Here is a 15329-nt window from a genome sequence, read left to right on the forward strand (position 1 = left end):
GACAGATGATTGATTCTTCTCTCACATTTTTTGCCACTATTCTTGTTTATGTTTAGGTGTATGTATGTTTTTTATTGTCACTATTCATCCTAAGATCCCTTTTATATGACAGTGATTTCAATCTTGGGAATTTGGAAGAAAATCCAGTGCCTGAAATGAAAGTGAACAGAACTTTCCAAAACAAAGTTACAGAGTGCTACTACACAACAAATTAAATCATATTTACAACAAATTCCGCAAGAATTCAAAATTGCAAGGACAGTCTCACAAAATACCTATTCAAATTGACCCACAGCCCTGGGACTCAGCCCTTCCTAAACTCATGTACACAAACTGCCCCAACCAGGCAAGCTCTGTGCTCTGTGTTGAGAAAGGAAGAGCAGACAGGGGCGCGGGAGATTAAATACATCTCACATGTCATGTGACATTTAGTTAGCTGGCTCTACTGTTTCAGCAGAGAAAGTCAAAGGGCAAGATAATGGCCTTAGAGATATAAATAGGAGGTCAAGACTGCTGTCAGCTGGAAAGGCCAAGGGCGAATAAAGTTTAGACCTGAGCGCAATGCAGAGGAATGCGTTTCACTGCCAACTCAATATCCCCATATTCCCAGCCAGCAGCCTACATTAAGAGTGGTGACCTATAGCCATCACAGTGACTGTGTTTACATACAGGCTGCAACTGGACTGAAAACACAAACAAACCTGCCATGGAGTCATTCCAGATGGATCTGTCAGTTCAAATGCTGCAAACCTGCCTGACTAGAAAGATTTACAGTCGTTCAAGACCAAACCCGGTTGTGATGCATGGAGCTAATCTGAAACTGCCTGTAAGAACGCAACGCAGTACCTGCCACAAATTTCTTTCTTCTTCATTCATTATCTCTGAACACATACCTAGGAAAACTTTAATTCCTATTATATGGGCCCTTTAAATATAAAAAAAAAAAATCCAGTGATGGGGTGTCCTCACATCATATCTATAATGAAATCATTGAGAATGAATTGAAAATCATTAGTAAATACAGTAAATTGCACTTTATTTTGAACCAATGTAATTTAATGCAATTGCTACAACAAAAGGCTTGTGTAATTTACAGTAATTGGTTACAACACCAGGCACACGATAAAATAATTCATCAGAGAAGTTTTTCTGGAAAATGATCAAATCCACAGTAAATACATCATGGAAATGCATTTAAAATTATAAATTATGAATTAAAAGCGCCGTTCATGCTGGCATTGTAATCCTTGATATATTCTTCTAAACTGCTATCTATACATTTAAAAAAATATGTTGACAGAATTATGAAATTTCCTACAGTTCGATTAAAACAACTGTTATGCGTACAAAGGCACATTAGAGTTAGAGTCAACTCAGAAATTTCTTGCATGAATAGATACTGGCCAGTTGGTATAGAACAGTTTCTATTCCTATTTGGAGGATATATGTGCTACTGTGAGCCCAGAAACTACTGACTTATGAATAGAGTTTGGCCCACTACTACTCTGTTAGCATAGTTTCCAATCCTTTTTGGGAGTACAGTGTTACTGGCAGGGAAGCATGCTCTCCACACAGCAGTAGGTCCAGTCCTGTTTGTCGTTGGTGGGCAGGACGTGTTGGCACACCTAGTGGAGGGACACAGATCTGTATTGGCATTCCCAACATCATATAATCATTCTATTGCTCCCTTCTTTATATTCAGTTCCTGGCTTTCTTGTTCCCTTTCTTTGCAAAAGGTAGACTAGGTTACTGCAGGAATGATTCTGCACTAGTTCTGTACATCATGAAGCGCGGTGACTACTTTTATGCTGTTGGATGACTAGATGAGCAGATTTAGGCTTCAAGTGTGCTGAGAGATCATAATGCTGATGATTTTCTGCCTCTTGATGATGTGTGAAGAGGTTTGCTGTATCAGCCTACTGCATGTTCACCTCTTAACACACATTCCTTTATTAGTAATACCGATACTAATGTCTCCAAATAACAGCCTATGCTAATAATTCCTCACCCACAATCATCAATTTCACAGTTGGCCAAGTTGTTTGTTCAGCCTTACGGTTATTTGCTTTCTGCACTTTCTTATTGAGAATGAATGACTTAACTGAGAATTTGAATGCAAAGCAGTAGAATGTAAGCATTTACAATTTCAGGATGGTAATATTATCCTAGAGGGCATTCTCAGAGAGTATCAAGGAAGACTTTCTCACCATCTTGGTCCTGGCTGGCACCTCCACAGCGAACACACTCATGCCCCGGCTGCTGCTGCAGTTCCTGCTCTGCTCGTTGTTCACATGGACTGTCACTTTCTGGTTGGTCTGCAACACAAAAGGTCACATGCACTGGTCAGCTTTCTATGCTTATAATTAAAGAAAATGAGGAAATTGGCTGCAACAGATACATTTTAGCAAAAAAAATATTGGAAACAGTAGCAAAGTCTAGAACAAGAGACTCTTTTTCTTTTTTTCTCAATCATAAAACAATATAATCTGTGGGCGTTATCTATGTAAAAGCTATAAAAGAACAGAGAACATTGTGCTAATCTCAGGAGAACTCAATCTCCATGTACAAAATTATTGCTATTTCTGGCCAGAACTGTAGGAAAATACTCTCTTTACAGGAAGCCACTTGTGTCCTGCTCACCTCCCCCAAAAGTTGAAAGTGTCGTTGTTAAATTGTAAGGCAATGGGCAAACGTAAAATTATTAAAATGATATAAAACAACAAAAAACACTCTAAAATGATTTGGTAAACTCTTTGCCTGCTAATTGAACTACTTCCCCGATTCAGTAGTTCCCTTATGTTGTTGGGCCATTCTTTTAGAGTAGCTCCTGTTGCTATGAGAATGGATACGAAGGTTGCATATCAATTACAAGCTGGGTGAATGGTCGAAGAAGAAGAAGAAGAAGAAGAAGAAGGCATTCATTTTAGTATAAGCAATAATTGGACAGTCCTATTCTACAACACTATAAATCCATTTTGGAAGAAATCTTTGCCTGACATTTAGCATTCAGTATCCTTTAAATATAGAGGATCCAGTCTCTAAAAGTGTTATTATGTTAACAAGACTTAAGTTAATCACTACGTCCCCCCCCAAATGGTTTCTATCTCCGTTTTGGAATGAAACTCTTCAAATGCACAGTGGTTGGTTTGTTTGTTTGCTGTGTACCTTGTTGGCTACGAGGGAGGAGATCCTGTGCTCTCCTCTGTAGGTGTAGAGGAGGACGCTGTCTTGTCCCCTCAGCGGCCTGGCCTCTGCCCTGGCTACGATGGACTTCTGGAGGGCCTGGTTCAGCAGCCTGGGGCCTGAATCCACGCTGAGCGGCTGGACGGACGGCTGTGTGCCTTCACAGTGCACATCTATCTGGAATGGACAAGCCTGACGGGGTGTGTGGGGTGGAGGAGTTTATACAACCAGTTAGTAGGGTTTAGGTGAGTTATTCAAGGTCTGGATGTGTTTCTTTGTGTGTGTGTGTGTGTGTGTGTGTGTGTGTGTGTGTGTGTGTGTGTCTCCCCGTGTAGTATCAGGACATCACGTTTGCTCGCTGAGGCTTTGTTCTTGGAAAGCAAGTGGAAGGAATAGGGATGGGATTTAATTCAGTTGCTAGTTGGGTCGAGTGAGTTATTTAAGGTCTAGATGTGTTTTCCATTGTGTGACCCCACCTCCACCAGTTCCAGGGCACGGTTGTAGCCCATGGCTTCCAGGGTGACCCACAGGTCTGCGGGGTCTCCATCTTTCTCGGTGGCCTCCATCAGGTTCAGCTCCATGAAGCCCTGCCGCGTCAGTTGGTTCCTCCTCGTGTCAAAGTTTTCTGTGAGCCCCCAAAATCAAACATGAGATCTATTTTCTTCTAAAAAAACAACCCAAACAAACAACCAAATGCAAACCAAATTCATTACACACACATACACACACACACACACAAAGTCAACACTGATCAGACTCATCTACACTTCCATGTATCTACACTTGGGCTTACACCTAGTTCATTACAAAATAGGTTAAAATAGGTTGTGAGTCAAACCAATACCTGAAGTGTGTGATATGTGCTTTAGTACATACTGCCACCACAATGCCCACAGAGAGGTCTTTTAAACTTGTATTTACCTATGGTAGGTTTGTTTGCTCTCATTTTTCCAACACCCTGCTACACATTCAAACAGTTATGCTCTTCTAATGCTGGCTCCACTGCAACTTGCTTAGGAATACAATGTTAAAGGAAAATTCCACCATCAGACACTTTTACACTGTTAGATATCATCAGTCTGTGATGTTCAGCGCATTCCAGGAGTTATTTTGTGATGAAGTGAGTTTTTCCAGTCCAGAAAGAGGAGTCGTCTCACTCAATAATTCTCACGGCTGCATTGCATTATAGTCTGTTGAGGCTATGGTGGATGGAGAAACTTGGTCTCTCTGCCTCTTCTATGATGGATTTCTCCCTGCATGATTGTTGAACATCGATGGAAAATGATAAGTCTAGAAAGAAGCCCTTGCTCTTTGATTCTGAGGGTCAGACACCCAAACCTGACATTTACAGTTTGTTTTAGATTGTTGACAGTCAAACTCCATTGTAGCTGCGCTGGAAATATCTCAACGTTTCGTCACATTGCCTATGTTTGGCCAGTTATCCAGAGGAATATGAAAAATACACTGCCAAACAACAAAATGGACCCAGAAGTGCAAGAACATTGCAAATAGCTGTTTTTAGTAGTGGTTTTAGGGTGGATTTTTCCATGAATTTTGCAGAATGTACACAAATACAACGTACATTGTTCTCTGCTGGAGACACAAAAATCCCTTAATTTGCTTGTAACAATTTGATGGTTAGCATCATAAACTGCCACAGAGTTTATGATGCTTACCATGAGAGAGGGTGCCTCCATAATATGTTTGCAAATATGTGACTGATGTATTGACTTTTGTTACATACACACTTATTCACATGGTGGGCAACATTTTAAAGTAATCCAGACTGGATTGGCAAATGGGTCAATGCAGATATGCAGTAAGAATGGGCTGTAAGGTATTTATATTATTGAGAAATACAGTTAGTCCTGATTGTTGGTCACTTGCCCACTAATGTTGCCTCCAAATGTATCATTGGCCATCCTATGTATCGGTGCCTTAATGAGCATGATTACCTTTGCAGACGGCCCAGGCTTCCTTGTCACACTTCTCTCCACTGGTCCTCAGCTCAAAGAAATTGTACTCCTCCAGACTGAGCAAACCATTCCCGTCCAGGTCTATCACCTCAAAGATATCAGACAGCACCTCCCTGTGGCAGAAACACAGAAAAAAGGTGTAGATATAACATCCATTCATCCTCCCCCTCACCTGGACGGGACAGGCCACCTTTTTCTGGAAGAGAAGCATGGTCTCAAGCTTGAAGGTGCTGACACTGACAATTTTATCAACATTTCCAACATTACCAATCTTATTTTTTCATTGTATTTTAGATATCTATAACCCACTTATGCATCATAACCTATGGACTGGACAAAATATTGCTGGTGGGTTTTTATACTACTGCTGATGACATGAAGCAGGCAAATATGCGTGCACACACACACACCTGAACTCCCTGGTGAGGTCTAGTTCTCCGGTGTCAGTCCTGTAGACCAACTCAACTGGTTTATTAGAAAGGCTCTTCTTGCTCTTCTTCCTCAGCCTGCAGCCGCTGGTGAAGGGCAGCAGGTAGTAGGTCCCAGCACTTAGCTCTCCCTTCCACACATACTTCTGTGGAAACAAAGCAGTTGCAGTGGGAGAAATAGTTAGTTAACATGATACAGTATAATATTGCAGCATTTTCTTCCAGAAGGTAGTCGGTCCCAAGATCGTACCTCTTTGTCTCTTGACTCAGTGAAACACACTAAAGTTGAGTCCTCTTTGGTTTCACCTGCTGACATGACAAAAAGTGCTGTGTCCATGTTCATCCAGGATGAAGACTTGTCTGAAAGACAGGAAAAGAGCACAGGAAAACACGGTTCAAATTTGGATTTCACAATCACGTTTCCCAGCCTTTTGTACAGAATATTATATGACATTTCTGCTTAATATGATTGCAAATATGAGAGAAAACGTGAAAGTGTGCACCTTAAAGGTACTACATGTAGCATTTTTAAACATCAATATATCATTGTCAAATTAACTGTCATCCTTTGGTATAATTACTGTAAACAAATGAGACCATAGCTCGAGACAATTGGTAGCTTCTCAAAATTAAGACCACATTCCCCATAAACCCTGTTGCTTCCTGTCACAAGGAGCATGTTGCTTCTTTGGTCAAAGGTCTCTTTGGCTTTACTGAAAAAGATCATTCAGCTTGTTCAACCATCTGCCACTGAGAGAAACTCTGAAAGCTTTAGCTCCACTTGTGCTGGGAGAACAGCGCCCTCTTCTGTTTCGTGCCTTGAAACAATCTCGCTTTTCTGTTTGGTGCTCTATGTGCTGTAAAGCAATTCAGCAGTGCCAAAAAATTAAAAATACAATACAGAGGCCCGGCAGAGACTGTCAATCTTCTGAGTGGTCTAATTTGTTTATGGTAAATATATCAATGTCTCTTCAAAACAATGGCGAAGCTGCGGTGCAGCAACAGTGCAACAAGTATATTAAAAATGGGACATTCATGATGTTACTTTGGGTAGCCTAGTGGTGAGAAAAATGTACTTCAACTGGAGGACCCGGGTTCGGCAAACAGCTGCCCTACTGGAGAGTCCTTGAGCATGACACTGAATCCCTATCAGCTCCAGGACTGCTGTTCTGTAGCAGAGCCTGACCTCTGACCTCCCTCTGGAGAGGAGCGAGCAAGAAGAGAATTTCCCTACAGCAATCAATAAAGTATGACTGTATGACTATTCTTATGGTTTGATCTGTACGTAATATGAAGCAGTTCCAGTACCGGGTCTGTGGCTGAGGTTGAGTGGTTGGATGGTGAGGTAGACGCTGGTTGTCTGGGGCAGGTGGAGCTGGTACTGCAGAGAGCCGATACTCCCATCATCCTCCAGGAAGAAACAGCCCTTCATGTAATTGTGATGCCACTCCTGGAACAGCGGACAATGACTGCTTAACTGATGGCACTCAGCATTCATACCAACTGACTAGAGTGTCCAATAAGCCTGAAAAAAGGAATGGTTCTTAAACTTTTCATACCTGGGCCCAATGTGTTTCCCCCCACCTTACCCCAGTACTCAAGCCCTTTAAAACATCCATGCACTCTTGTGATGTACGGCCTCAGTTTGGATTCCAATACAATCCCAACAAAGCCTTTTGGAAACTACTTGTCATGAAAATGCATTTACTCATTCAATAGAAAGCAAAACTAATTTGTAGTTTTTATTAAAAGGAGAATTGATCTTGTGACAGGGGAAGTATATTTTGGCAAGCAAGAAGTGAATTAAGCAGTCAATCATTGCAATGAGGTTACTCACTTGATTGACTTTAACTGAAACTGCTGTTGTGATAATTAACATCACTCCAACCTTCAGGGGGCATATTCATAATTTCATGGTGCATGTCAGTTCAGCAACACATAAACACTTGTTATACTCACGCGGATCCAGAAGAGGGCAACAGTGTTACACTACATTTCAGATAAAGGCTGAAGTAAATCTCCTACTAGAACCTGATATGGCAAATTGGAGTGCATTTAACTTTGATAAATATAGCCTTTTCAATCTTAGGCCAGCGGTCATTCAAAAATATCAAGAGGCTACTTTGGCGATATTTATGAATCCTAATATTTCTCTCATTTCGAAATCCTGTTGTTCCTTTGTCCACCAGCACAGCTGAAATGAGGTAATAATTTGAAATTGAACAAGAACATCAAAACAAGGAAGTTTTCATTCAGCTCATTGGAGACACATTAAATGAAAACACAGTTGATGCGGACATACAATAAGAGGACATTGAGGGCCGAGCAAGTCTGGAATAGGCTATATATCCTTTTAGTGGACAAATAAATCACCAAGTTAAACAAAGAAACAAAGTACCATAAAGACGGAGCATGTCACTCCTGCGGAGAAAAGCCATTTTCTCAAAGTATTTATCTTGGGCTGTGAGAAGCATAAAAGATCAAACCATAACACTTCAGTGGTTTGTCCAGACGATATTAAATGAGGGAAATTGCCGCGGGCAGCCGTCCACTACTTAAAGGCCTCAGAAATAATGCCCCCATAGAGAGAGGGTCAGCCAGCAGACTAATACAGGCCGCTGTCACCTACTCAGGCCACGGGTCTGATTTACTGCTCCGCAGAGTGCCGCAACATGCCAAACCAGCCACAACCACACACACACACACACACACACACACACAATCCACTGACTGTAACCTTAACCTATCTCTAATTCTAACCAATGCCTAAACCTAAATCCTAAGTTTAATTAAGAATAATCCTGTTTCAGTTTTCTGATTTCTGTTCTTGAAGACACATTTGGATCCCCAAGGTGGTGAAAACAGCCACACGCTACATACACACACACACACACTGCTACCAAAACACAGCCTGCCTCGACCCACCCACCCCCCTCCCCCAATTATCAGCCCCTGGCAATATAGAAGCCAATACAGTGAGAGGAACTTCCCTCAGAGGTAATCTCTGGACACACATTCTTTTACCTCGACGACGTCTGGCCCTTTCCAATCTCAACACGCAGCTTGGACCTGAGAGATGCAGCAAGGGTTGTTATTTTTATATATTTATTTATTTACCTTTTTTTGCCGCTGTAAAGAAAACCAGCTGAGGTTAAGCCAAAAAGAGTACAAACAAAGAGCGCGGGATCAATACAGTGTATAGCTATCCACCCAGGGCCAAATTCGCATCAAAAGGCTTGGTGACAATGACAATAGGAAAGTAGTGGAGTTGTAAGGCCCTGGTCTCTCACAGATTCCCAGGTTTTGTTACTGATGGTACTGATAGCAGATCTTTCAGATTCATAATAAATCATGTTAATCACTCATGGTGTTTTCAGAAGAGAATGAGCATATAAATCTTTTCATGGATGACTTACTACTTTCACAAATTATTTTATTACATTTCATTTCATTTCTGTCATCAAGTGTCATTCATTCAAAACAAGATACACAAACATTGGTAGAGAGAGCATTGTTAATAACGTGTAATCTAAAGCAGTTTTCAGTCTGAAACCCCAATTGAGATCCGGGACCCAAGCCACATGACTAACGTTGTCATCTGGGGACCCAGCAGAAACAAGGCCAGCCCTAGTTTAAGAAATGCTGCACCACTGCATGTACTCCAATGTACTCCAATGAAAATGTAATCTTGAGTTTGCAACACTTTTATTTCATTAACTCTGTTTTGTCAGACAGTGGTTCTCAAATTGGGTCTTTCATTAGGGCCCAGGTGTTGGCCAGAAAAATGAGGAATAGTTCAATTTTATTATTATTACATTTACCACTTAGAAGCACAATGCAAATTCTATTTGCATAAGGTCTATGGCTGCATGCCTATCTGTTTGGGTGTGTAAAAACCCTGGTCTAAAGGGGCAGGGTTTGGACTGTAGAGTGAGGTACCTGTAAACTTGTGGGCTCGGGCATTTTGCTGGCCTTAGTGCTGCTGGATGTCATAGTGATGGCGTTAGACAGGGACGACCGTCTGCTACGGGCTGAGGAGGGACGGGAGGATGATCGGCTGTCTGAGACACACACAAATACACACACACACACAAACATGAAAACACATGAAAACACAAGCACAAATGCAAGCACAAAAACACACATGCTCATTCCCACAAATACACGTTCCATAATTACAATAAATCAATTAACTTGTAACATTGCTACAATAAGACAGATAGACAGACTGACTGATTGACAGATTAAGTGCAGCCCATCCTTCTCCACACAATAACCACACATTCAAAAGAGAGATGAGGAGCACAACATGGGTGACACTGTAATCTGTCTTATCAGACGTCCATTGCTAAGTTCAAGTGAAAACGACTACTTTGCATTTGGATTCGGAGAAAGTGTGATCTCAAGTTCAACCCCCTTTAATTAATTACGGAGGCATTGTAAATTACAAATGGCATAACCAGACCCCCTCAAATCCATTATCTTGCACAACTTTTTCCCCCTGAACACTAATTGAAGCCAGAAAATATCAATTCAATAATGAGGGGCCTGATTGTTTCCAAGACCGGGAAATCAAGATGCAAAGTAATGTGATGGGCTAAAAAGCAAATTACCATAGCAGGGAAATAAATAGACCCACTATCAAGGTATTTGTCATGAATCTAATTTGTATTGATGACAGTATTTTAATCTAGAGGGCCAAATTGTAACTGTTTTGTGAATGTGGACAAAGATGCACTGAAATGTGGCCTAACAAAAGCTTCAGTGTGAGTTCATATTGAATTTTTGAGCAGAGTTCGCCCGGTATTCATTCAGCATTGGCAGCTCCCTACTGCTGGAATTGAAATAAACAGATCCACTATCAGGAAAACGCCATGAAGGTTCATCCACTGGTCTTACTGTTCACCAAAAAACAAACAGCAATAGGGCGATTACATAATTAGTCCATATCTCATCAGATAATCCAAAGAGCCGTCGAAAAGCAGCAGATTGTGGAAGTGAGAATGCCAATAAAACCACAATGAACCCGGGTCTCAGAGCCAAAATTACCCACATGCCCCCGTACAAAAAAAATATCAGGGAAGCAGTGTCTTATACTGACAAATCTAGGACCAAATGAGCAGTCAAAACATTTTTTGAGCCCTAAGAAAAGCCCATTCAACATGTGCGGTCACGTAGCAGCTCATGTCAGAACCCTGTTAAAATGTAACGGGTATAAATCAATATGTGGGAGAGGCACAATAATGTGATAATCCCCGCCACTATCTCAGAGCTCATTTGTTTTTGCAGCGGTGGTCGGCCGGGCTCTCCCCCAGAACACCGCCTAATCCCTCATCATCTCCCCAGTGAGCAGCGCTGGAATCCTCCAAATCAATAACATGAACACGGACTGACCACTTAAAGCAACCCACTCTATCTTCCCACCGCTGCCTGTCCCTGGCTCTCTCATCGGGGATCGCTGGTCTTCTCCTCAACACCCTGGTTCCATTGTGACCCAGCACTAAAAGTGGCTTTTCACATCCTGGCCAAAGAGACATAATCCTGTTGTGTATCACAGGAGAAATCTGACTTCTAATCTGGTGTTGGTTCGTTCCCTCTGCTGGCAGTGGGCTGAAGCTGGACTGAAAGCCAGCCCCTGCTTGTTTACGCTATGAAAACATATCTCTTTGGCTGGTGCTCTCTCCAAAGCCAGAGTTGAAAGGCAGCATTTTTCACTAGTGTAGAAAGGGCTTTTGTCAGCCTCTTAATGGCAGACATGATTACCCAAATGACGACGCTTTACAGTCTCCTCCCTCCAAACACGCTGCCCTAATTGTGTGGCGATTATGATGTATGGAGTGTCTTAATGAGGTGATTTGTCACGGGAGTGAAAAATCGATCAATAACAGAGCTATTACTTATTCCTCAAAACTAATCTGTGAGGCGTATAGGGGCAATGTGTGTGTACGCGTGTATATGTGTGTGTGTGTGTGTGTGTGTGTGTATGTGTGTGTGTGTGTGTGTGTGTACAAATGGGAATCTGGAGTATGCCTACAGCCTCTATAGGCTGCTGGTTTGGACCTATAGTCAGTACTGTGCAAATATTAACATTGGCATTATGCATAATATTCAACATCCTGTGTGCCGTCCCTGCAGCATCCTGTGTTCCAGTCAATAGCTAAGCCATTGTATCTCATAATAGGACTTAAACCATACTTTACAATTTGACTAATACTTGGCCCCTGAACATGTGTGCAAAATGTGATGAATTTCAATGAGCGGATTAAAAAGGAACATTTTTGTAATGAGTGGAGACACATAACTGCTGATTTTGAATTGTCTTTGCTGAAATGGTTCCTTGCCTCTATACAACATCAGCAACAACAAACTGATGTGGAATTATTTTTAGATTGGCCACTCCCTTATAAGGTCATGGATTCATTTTCTCCAATGGCCCCACAGAGCATTGTTTTTTTTTTTTTATAGCCATATTTTGAAATGTTGTGGCAAACAGACAGACCCAATGAACACAATATCAATGTCCACACAAGCAGGATGGTATTATCATTACAGACACAGTTTTAACTGCATGCAATGAGTGTGACTTGTGAGCCACTGCTGAACTGTCACTCCATCCCCAAATTTTTGGGAAAATCCTCATTATGTTCTGTCAGAAGACACACAGAATGGTCTAGCAATCAGCAATCTATTAAAAAAAACTCTTAATTTCCACATACATTGGGGAAAAAAAGGAGCAGCCACCTTGGTGCTAATTGTGAATAGAAACAGCAGAATCATGATGGGGGACTTCTACTACGGCTACCAGTGTATATGACATTCAAGTGATGTCAGTGTTTGGACTCCAAAGGAAATTGGCTTGGTTTGAGTTTGTAGCCTTTAGTAGGGCTGAAAGTGTTTTGCCAAGCTACAATATCTCTTAATAAAATCTCCAAACCATCTCATGTAATAAATTCTGTTTCCTCACCTATGAAGACGTGAAAAAGCAAATGTTCTTACACCAAAGTGACATCACCAGTTCCAGGATAAAGTCTTCTCTCTTATGTCTGGCCACAGGGGATAGTAGTGAATGCTTGGTAATACAAAGTGAACTTTCTCAGAACATAAAAAAACAACACAGTGGCAGTCTCCTTTATGTTAGAAATGCTCTGGAAAGCCACATCCTGTACCTTTCTTCAGTGCAGTGTCTGATTCTGTCCTAGGTGTTTCTGGAGGCTGGGGGAGAGTAGCTGCTGCTGCTGCTGGTGCTGAAGATGATGATGATGATGATGACGACACGGAGCTCTTCGGAGGGCTTTCTGACTGGCTGCCAAAGTTCTGTCTCTTCAGCTTGGCATCAGCCTCTAGCCTCTCCAGAGCAGCCACCTGACACTGCTCTACTGTAGACACCAGCAATCTGCAGAACTGACAGCAACAGGAAACCAGTAGTAAGGGGGATGATGCATGAGCACCGCTTTGAGGCAGTGGAGAGGGGGGGTATTGCCTACAGCTTGGATGGAGATAAGCAACTGAGACAAAACCAAGATAGGTTTGGAGGGCTTACATTGTCCTCTTGTGAAACTTCAATTTAAAAAAAAGAATTTGCAAACAGATGAGACAAAGGCAAAGGCACTTTCGTACTTTAAGGTAAAGTGCCCCAACTGCACTGCATAACACTGTCCATTTGTTGTGGCAGGTAGTAAAATAGGGTTGGAGAATTTAGGAATTTCATGCCATCAGCCAATTGTTGGTATAGTTTGGCCGTAGCTGGAAGTTTTTGCTACTCAATTCTCAGCATAACAGCCATTGTACTGAGGCTTATTTTTTATTAAGCTATGTTAGAGTATTGATGATCTGAATCATAAGGAGTGAGGTTTATCAAATAAATGAAAAGTTTGAATGACTGATATACTGTACACTGATAGGCTGGGGCAAAATGTATTCAAAATATAGTTTTCCAAGGTCTTGAAAAAAATATGTGGATCTGTCCAATGTTGTGTCTTAGAAATACCACAGTGTGATACCAGAGAAAGTAAGAAGCAGTGAGAAAGAAAGGTCCCTTCATATTTGTCCAAACTTACCTCTGCATAGTCCAACTTGCCATCCTTGTTGGTGTCAGCTATTGCGAAAATGGCATTCACCTCTTCAGCGGTCATTTTATCTCCTCTCTGGAAAATTCAACATGTTTCCTTTATTAGTGAAAATATCACAACAAAATATATCTTATTTTGGGTCAGGCCTGAGCCAATCAGATGATTTTAAGCATTTCAAATACTGAGCAAAAGACCCAGTACCTGAAATGTTTTATTAAAAAAAGGTTGAATTTCTGAGAGAATCCAGTTGGCTGATTGAACTGATTAATTCAGATTCATTCACTGAAAAGTAACAAAATCCACCTCCGATTGTAACCCAAACTTGCTCTGCTTACCACAGAATAGAAAAATAGAAGTCTACATAGACCCAGCCTACACACTGTAATAACAAAAAAGGTAATTTAATAACATTCCATCATCGATCAAATAGTAGCCAATGTGGTGCAAACCTGCCTCAGGCAAAATGCTTTAGGCTACTTACAGTAGTAAGGACCTTCTCCAGTTCACTGTGTGAGATGTAGCCATCACCATTCACGTCCATCTTCTTGAAAGCTCTCATCAGCTCATTTTCCTCTGTCTGCTTCTCAAACTTGAGGATCTCACAGAAATCATCAAAGTTCAGTTTGGACGTTCTTGGGGTCCAGTATTTATTGAGAGTTGCATGGGATGGATTTATACCAGCCTGCTGGAGAACTGAATGGGATAAATGGGAAAAGCATTGAATCTATAAGCAGCAAAGGAAGATGACAATCAACGACAATGACACGACAACCATCACCAACGTTTTGTGCTGCTGGTTAAGGTCTTCCTCCATCACCTCCTCACTTAGGCTAAATGTTGATTGATTGATTGATTTTCTAACAGACTGATTTTTTAATGTGTACATTATTCAGAAATTATAAATTTCCTGCAAACAGGCACATAAGGACTTCTGTGCCACTGATTACTGGTGAAGTTAAATTGGCAGTATTAGTAACATGACACACCCTAGCTAACAGTTAGTTCGCTTGCTAGTAAACCACTGGATAGTGTTATTATAGCTTACCACGACATAACTGATGTTTGGAGGCGATATTTGTCAAACTAGATCTGAACACAGCTAGGTAGGCAGCTCTGCACTGCATGTAGAAAGTCTCTTCGTCATCAGGAGCGCGACACATCTGCAGCCCGCAGGGTTGAGAAGCCGCTTGAAAAGACATCCTTGGGAGAAGAGATCAACCTAGTTAGCTCATTTTGACTGGCTTACCAATTTAGAAACCAGACGACAGCAAGATATAACAGTTAGCTTAGTGAAACATCTGTTATTCTCGTTCTCTCTCTGATTCATCATAGAAAACACATCGAAATAAACACCCCAGAGCATACAATTTACCTTTTGCTGAAACAAGCACCCGTTAGCAATGACACATGAAGTTGTAAAACACCACTGCTGTTTGCTGTTGCTAGGTAAACAAAAATATCGGTGCACAACAAAAAGCACACTGAAGAAACAAATGACTTCGGCTGTTCCGTCGTATTCATTATATTCTGATGCTGTACTCCAATAACCACTCCATTAACAAAAATAAATACTATGTTTAGAATATATCGATGCGGACTTTTAAGTATTAAAATGTGTTATAGGTTTGTTGAATAGTTTTTACAATAAGGAGACGGCTGGGGGAACTATGTAT

General features: G+C 41.3%; 1 protein-coding gene across 1 annotated transcript; it reads right to left on the reverse strand.

Moving 5' to 3' along the window:
• Positions 1 to 1125: 1125 nt before the first annotated feature.
• efcab7 (EF-hand calcium binding domain 7) lies at positions 1126 to 14805 on the reverse strand. Its single transcript, XM_071925637.2, has 13 exons — positions 14702 to 14805; positions 14138 to 14349; positions 13645 to 13731; positions 12754 to 12988; positions 9527 to 9648; positions 6896 to 7037; positions 5838 to 5947; positions 5570 to 5733; positions 5139 to 5272; positions 3660 to 3808; positions 3166 to 3375; positions 2208 to 2315; positions 1126 to 1625 (listed from the first exon to the last, which is right to left on the reverse strand). Exons 1-13 carry the CDS (start codon positions 14778 to 14780, stop codon positions 1545 to 1547), a joined length of 1833 nt encoding a protein of 610 aa, XP_071781738.1. The 5' UTR covers positions 14781 to 14805; the 3' UTR covers positions 1126 to 1544.
• Positions 14806 to 15329: the final 524 nt, after the last annotated feature.

This window comes from Centroberyx gerrardi, chromosome 9 (genome assembly GCF_048128805.1).
Source record: "Centroberyx gerrardi isolate f3 chromosome 9, fCenGer3.hap1.cur.20231027, whole genome shotgun sequence".
Classification (NCBI taxonomy): Eukaryota; Metazoa; Chordata; class Actinopteri; order Beryciformes; family Berycidae; genus Centroberyx; species Centroberyx gerrardi.

Bases quoted from the DNA above. Each gene is read 5' to 3' on its own strand.
- efcab7 (XM_071925637.2), bottom strand. From the start codon at position 14,780: ATGCAGTGCAGAGCTGCCTACCTAGCTGTGTTCAGATCTAGTTTGACA. The intron at 7,038-9,526 runs GTACCTCACTCT...CCGCTGTTCCAG, and splicing joins CCGAGCCCACAAGTTTACAG to GAGTGGCATCACAATTACAT. The intron at 2,316-3,165 runs GTACACAGCAAA...TTTGTGTTGCAG, and splicing joins CCTCCCTCGTAGCCAACAAG to ACCAACCAGAAAGTGACAGT.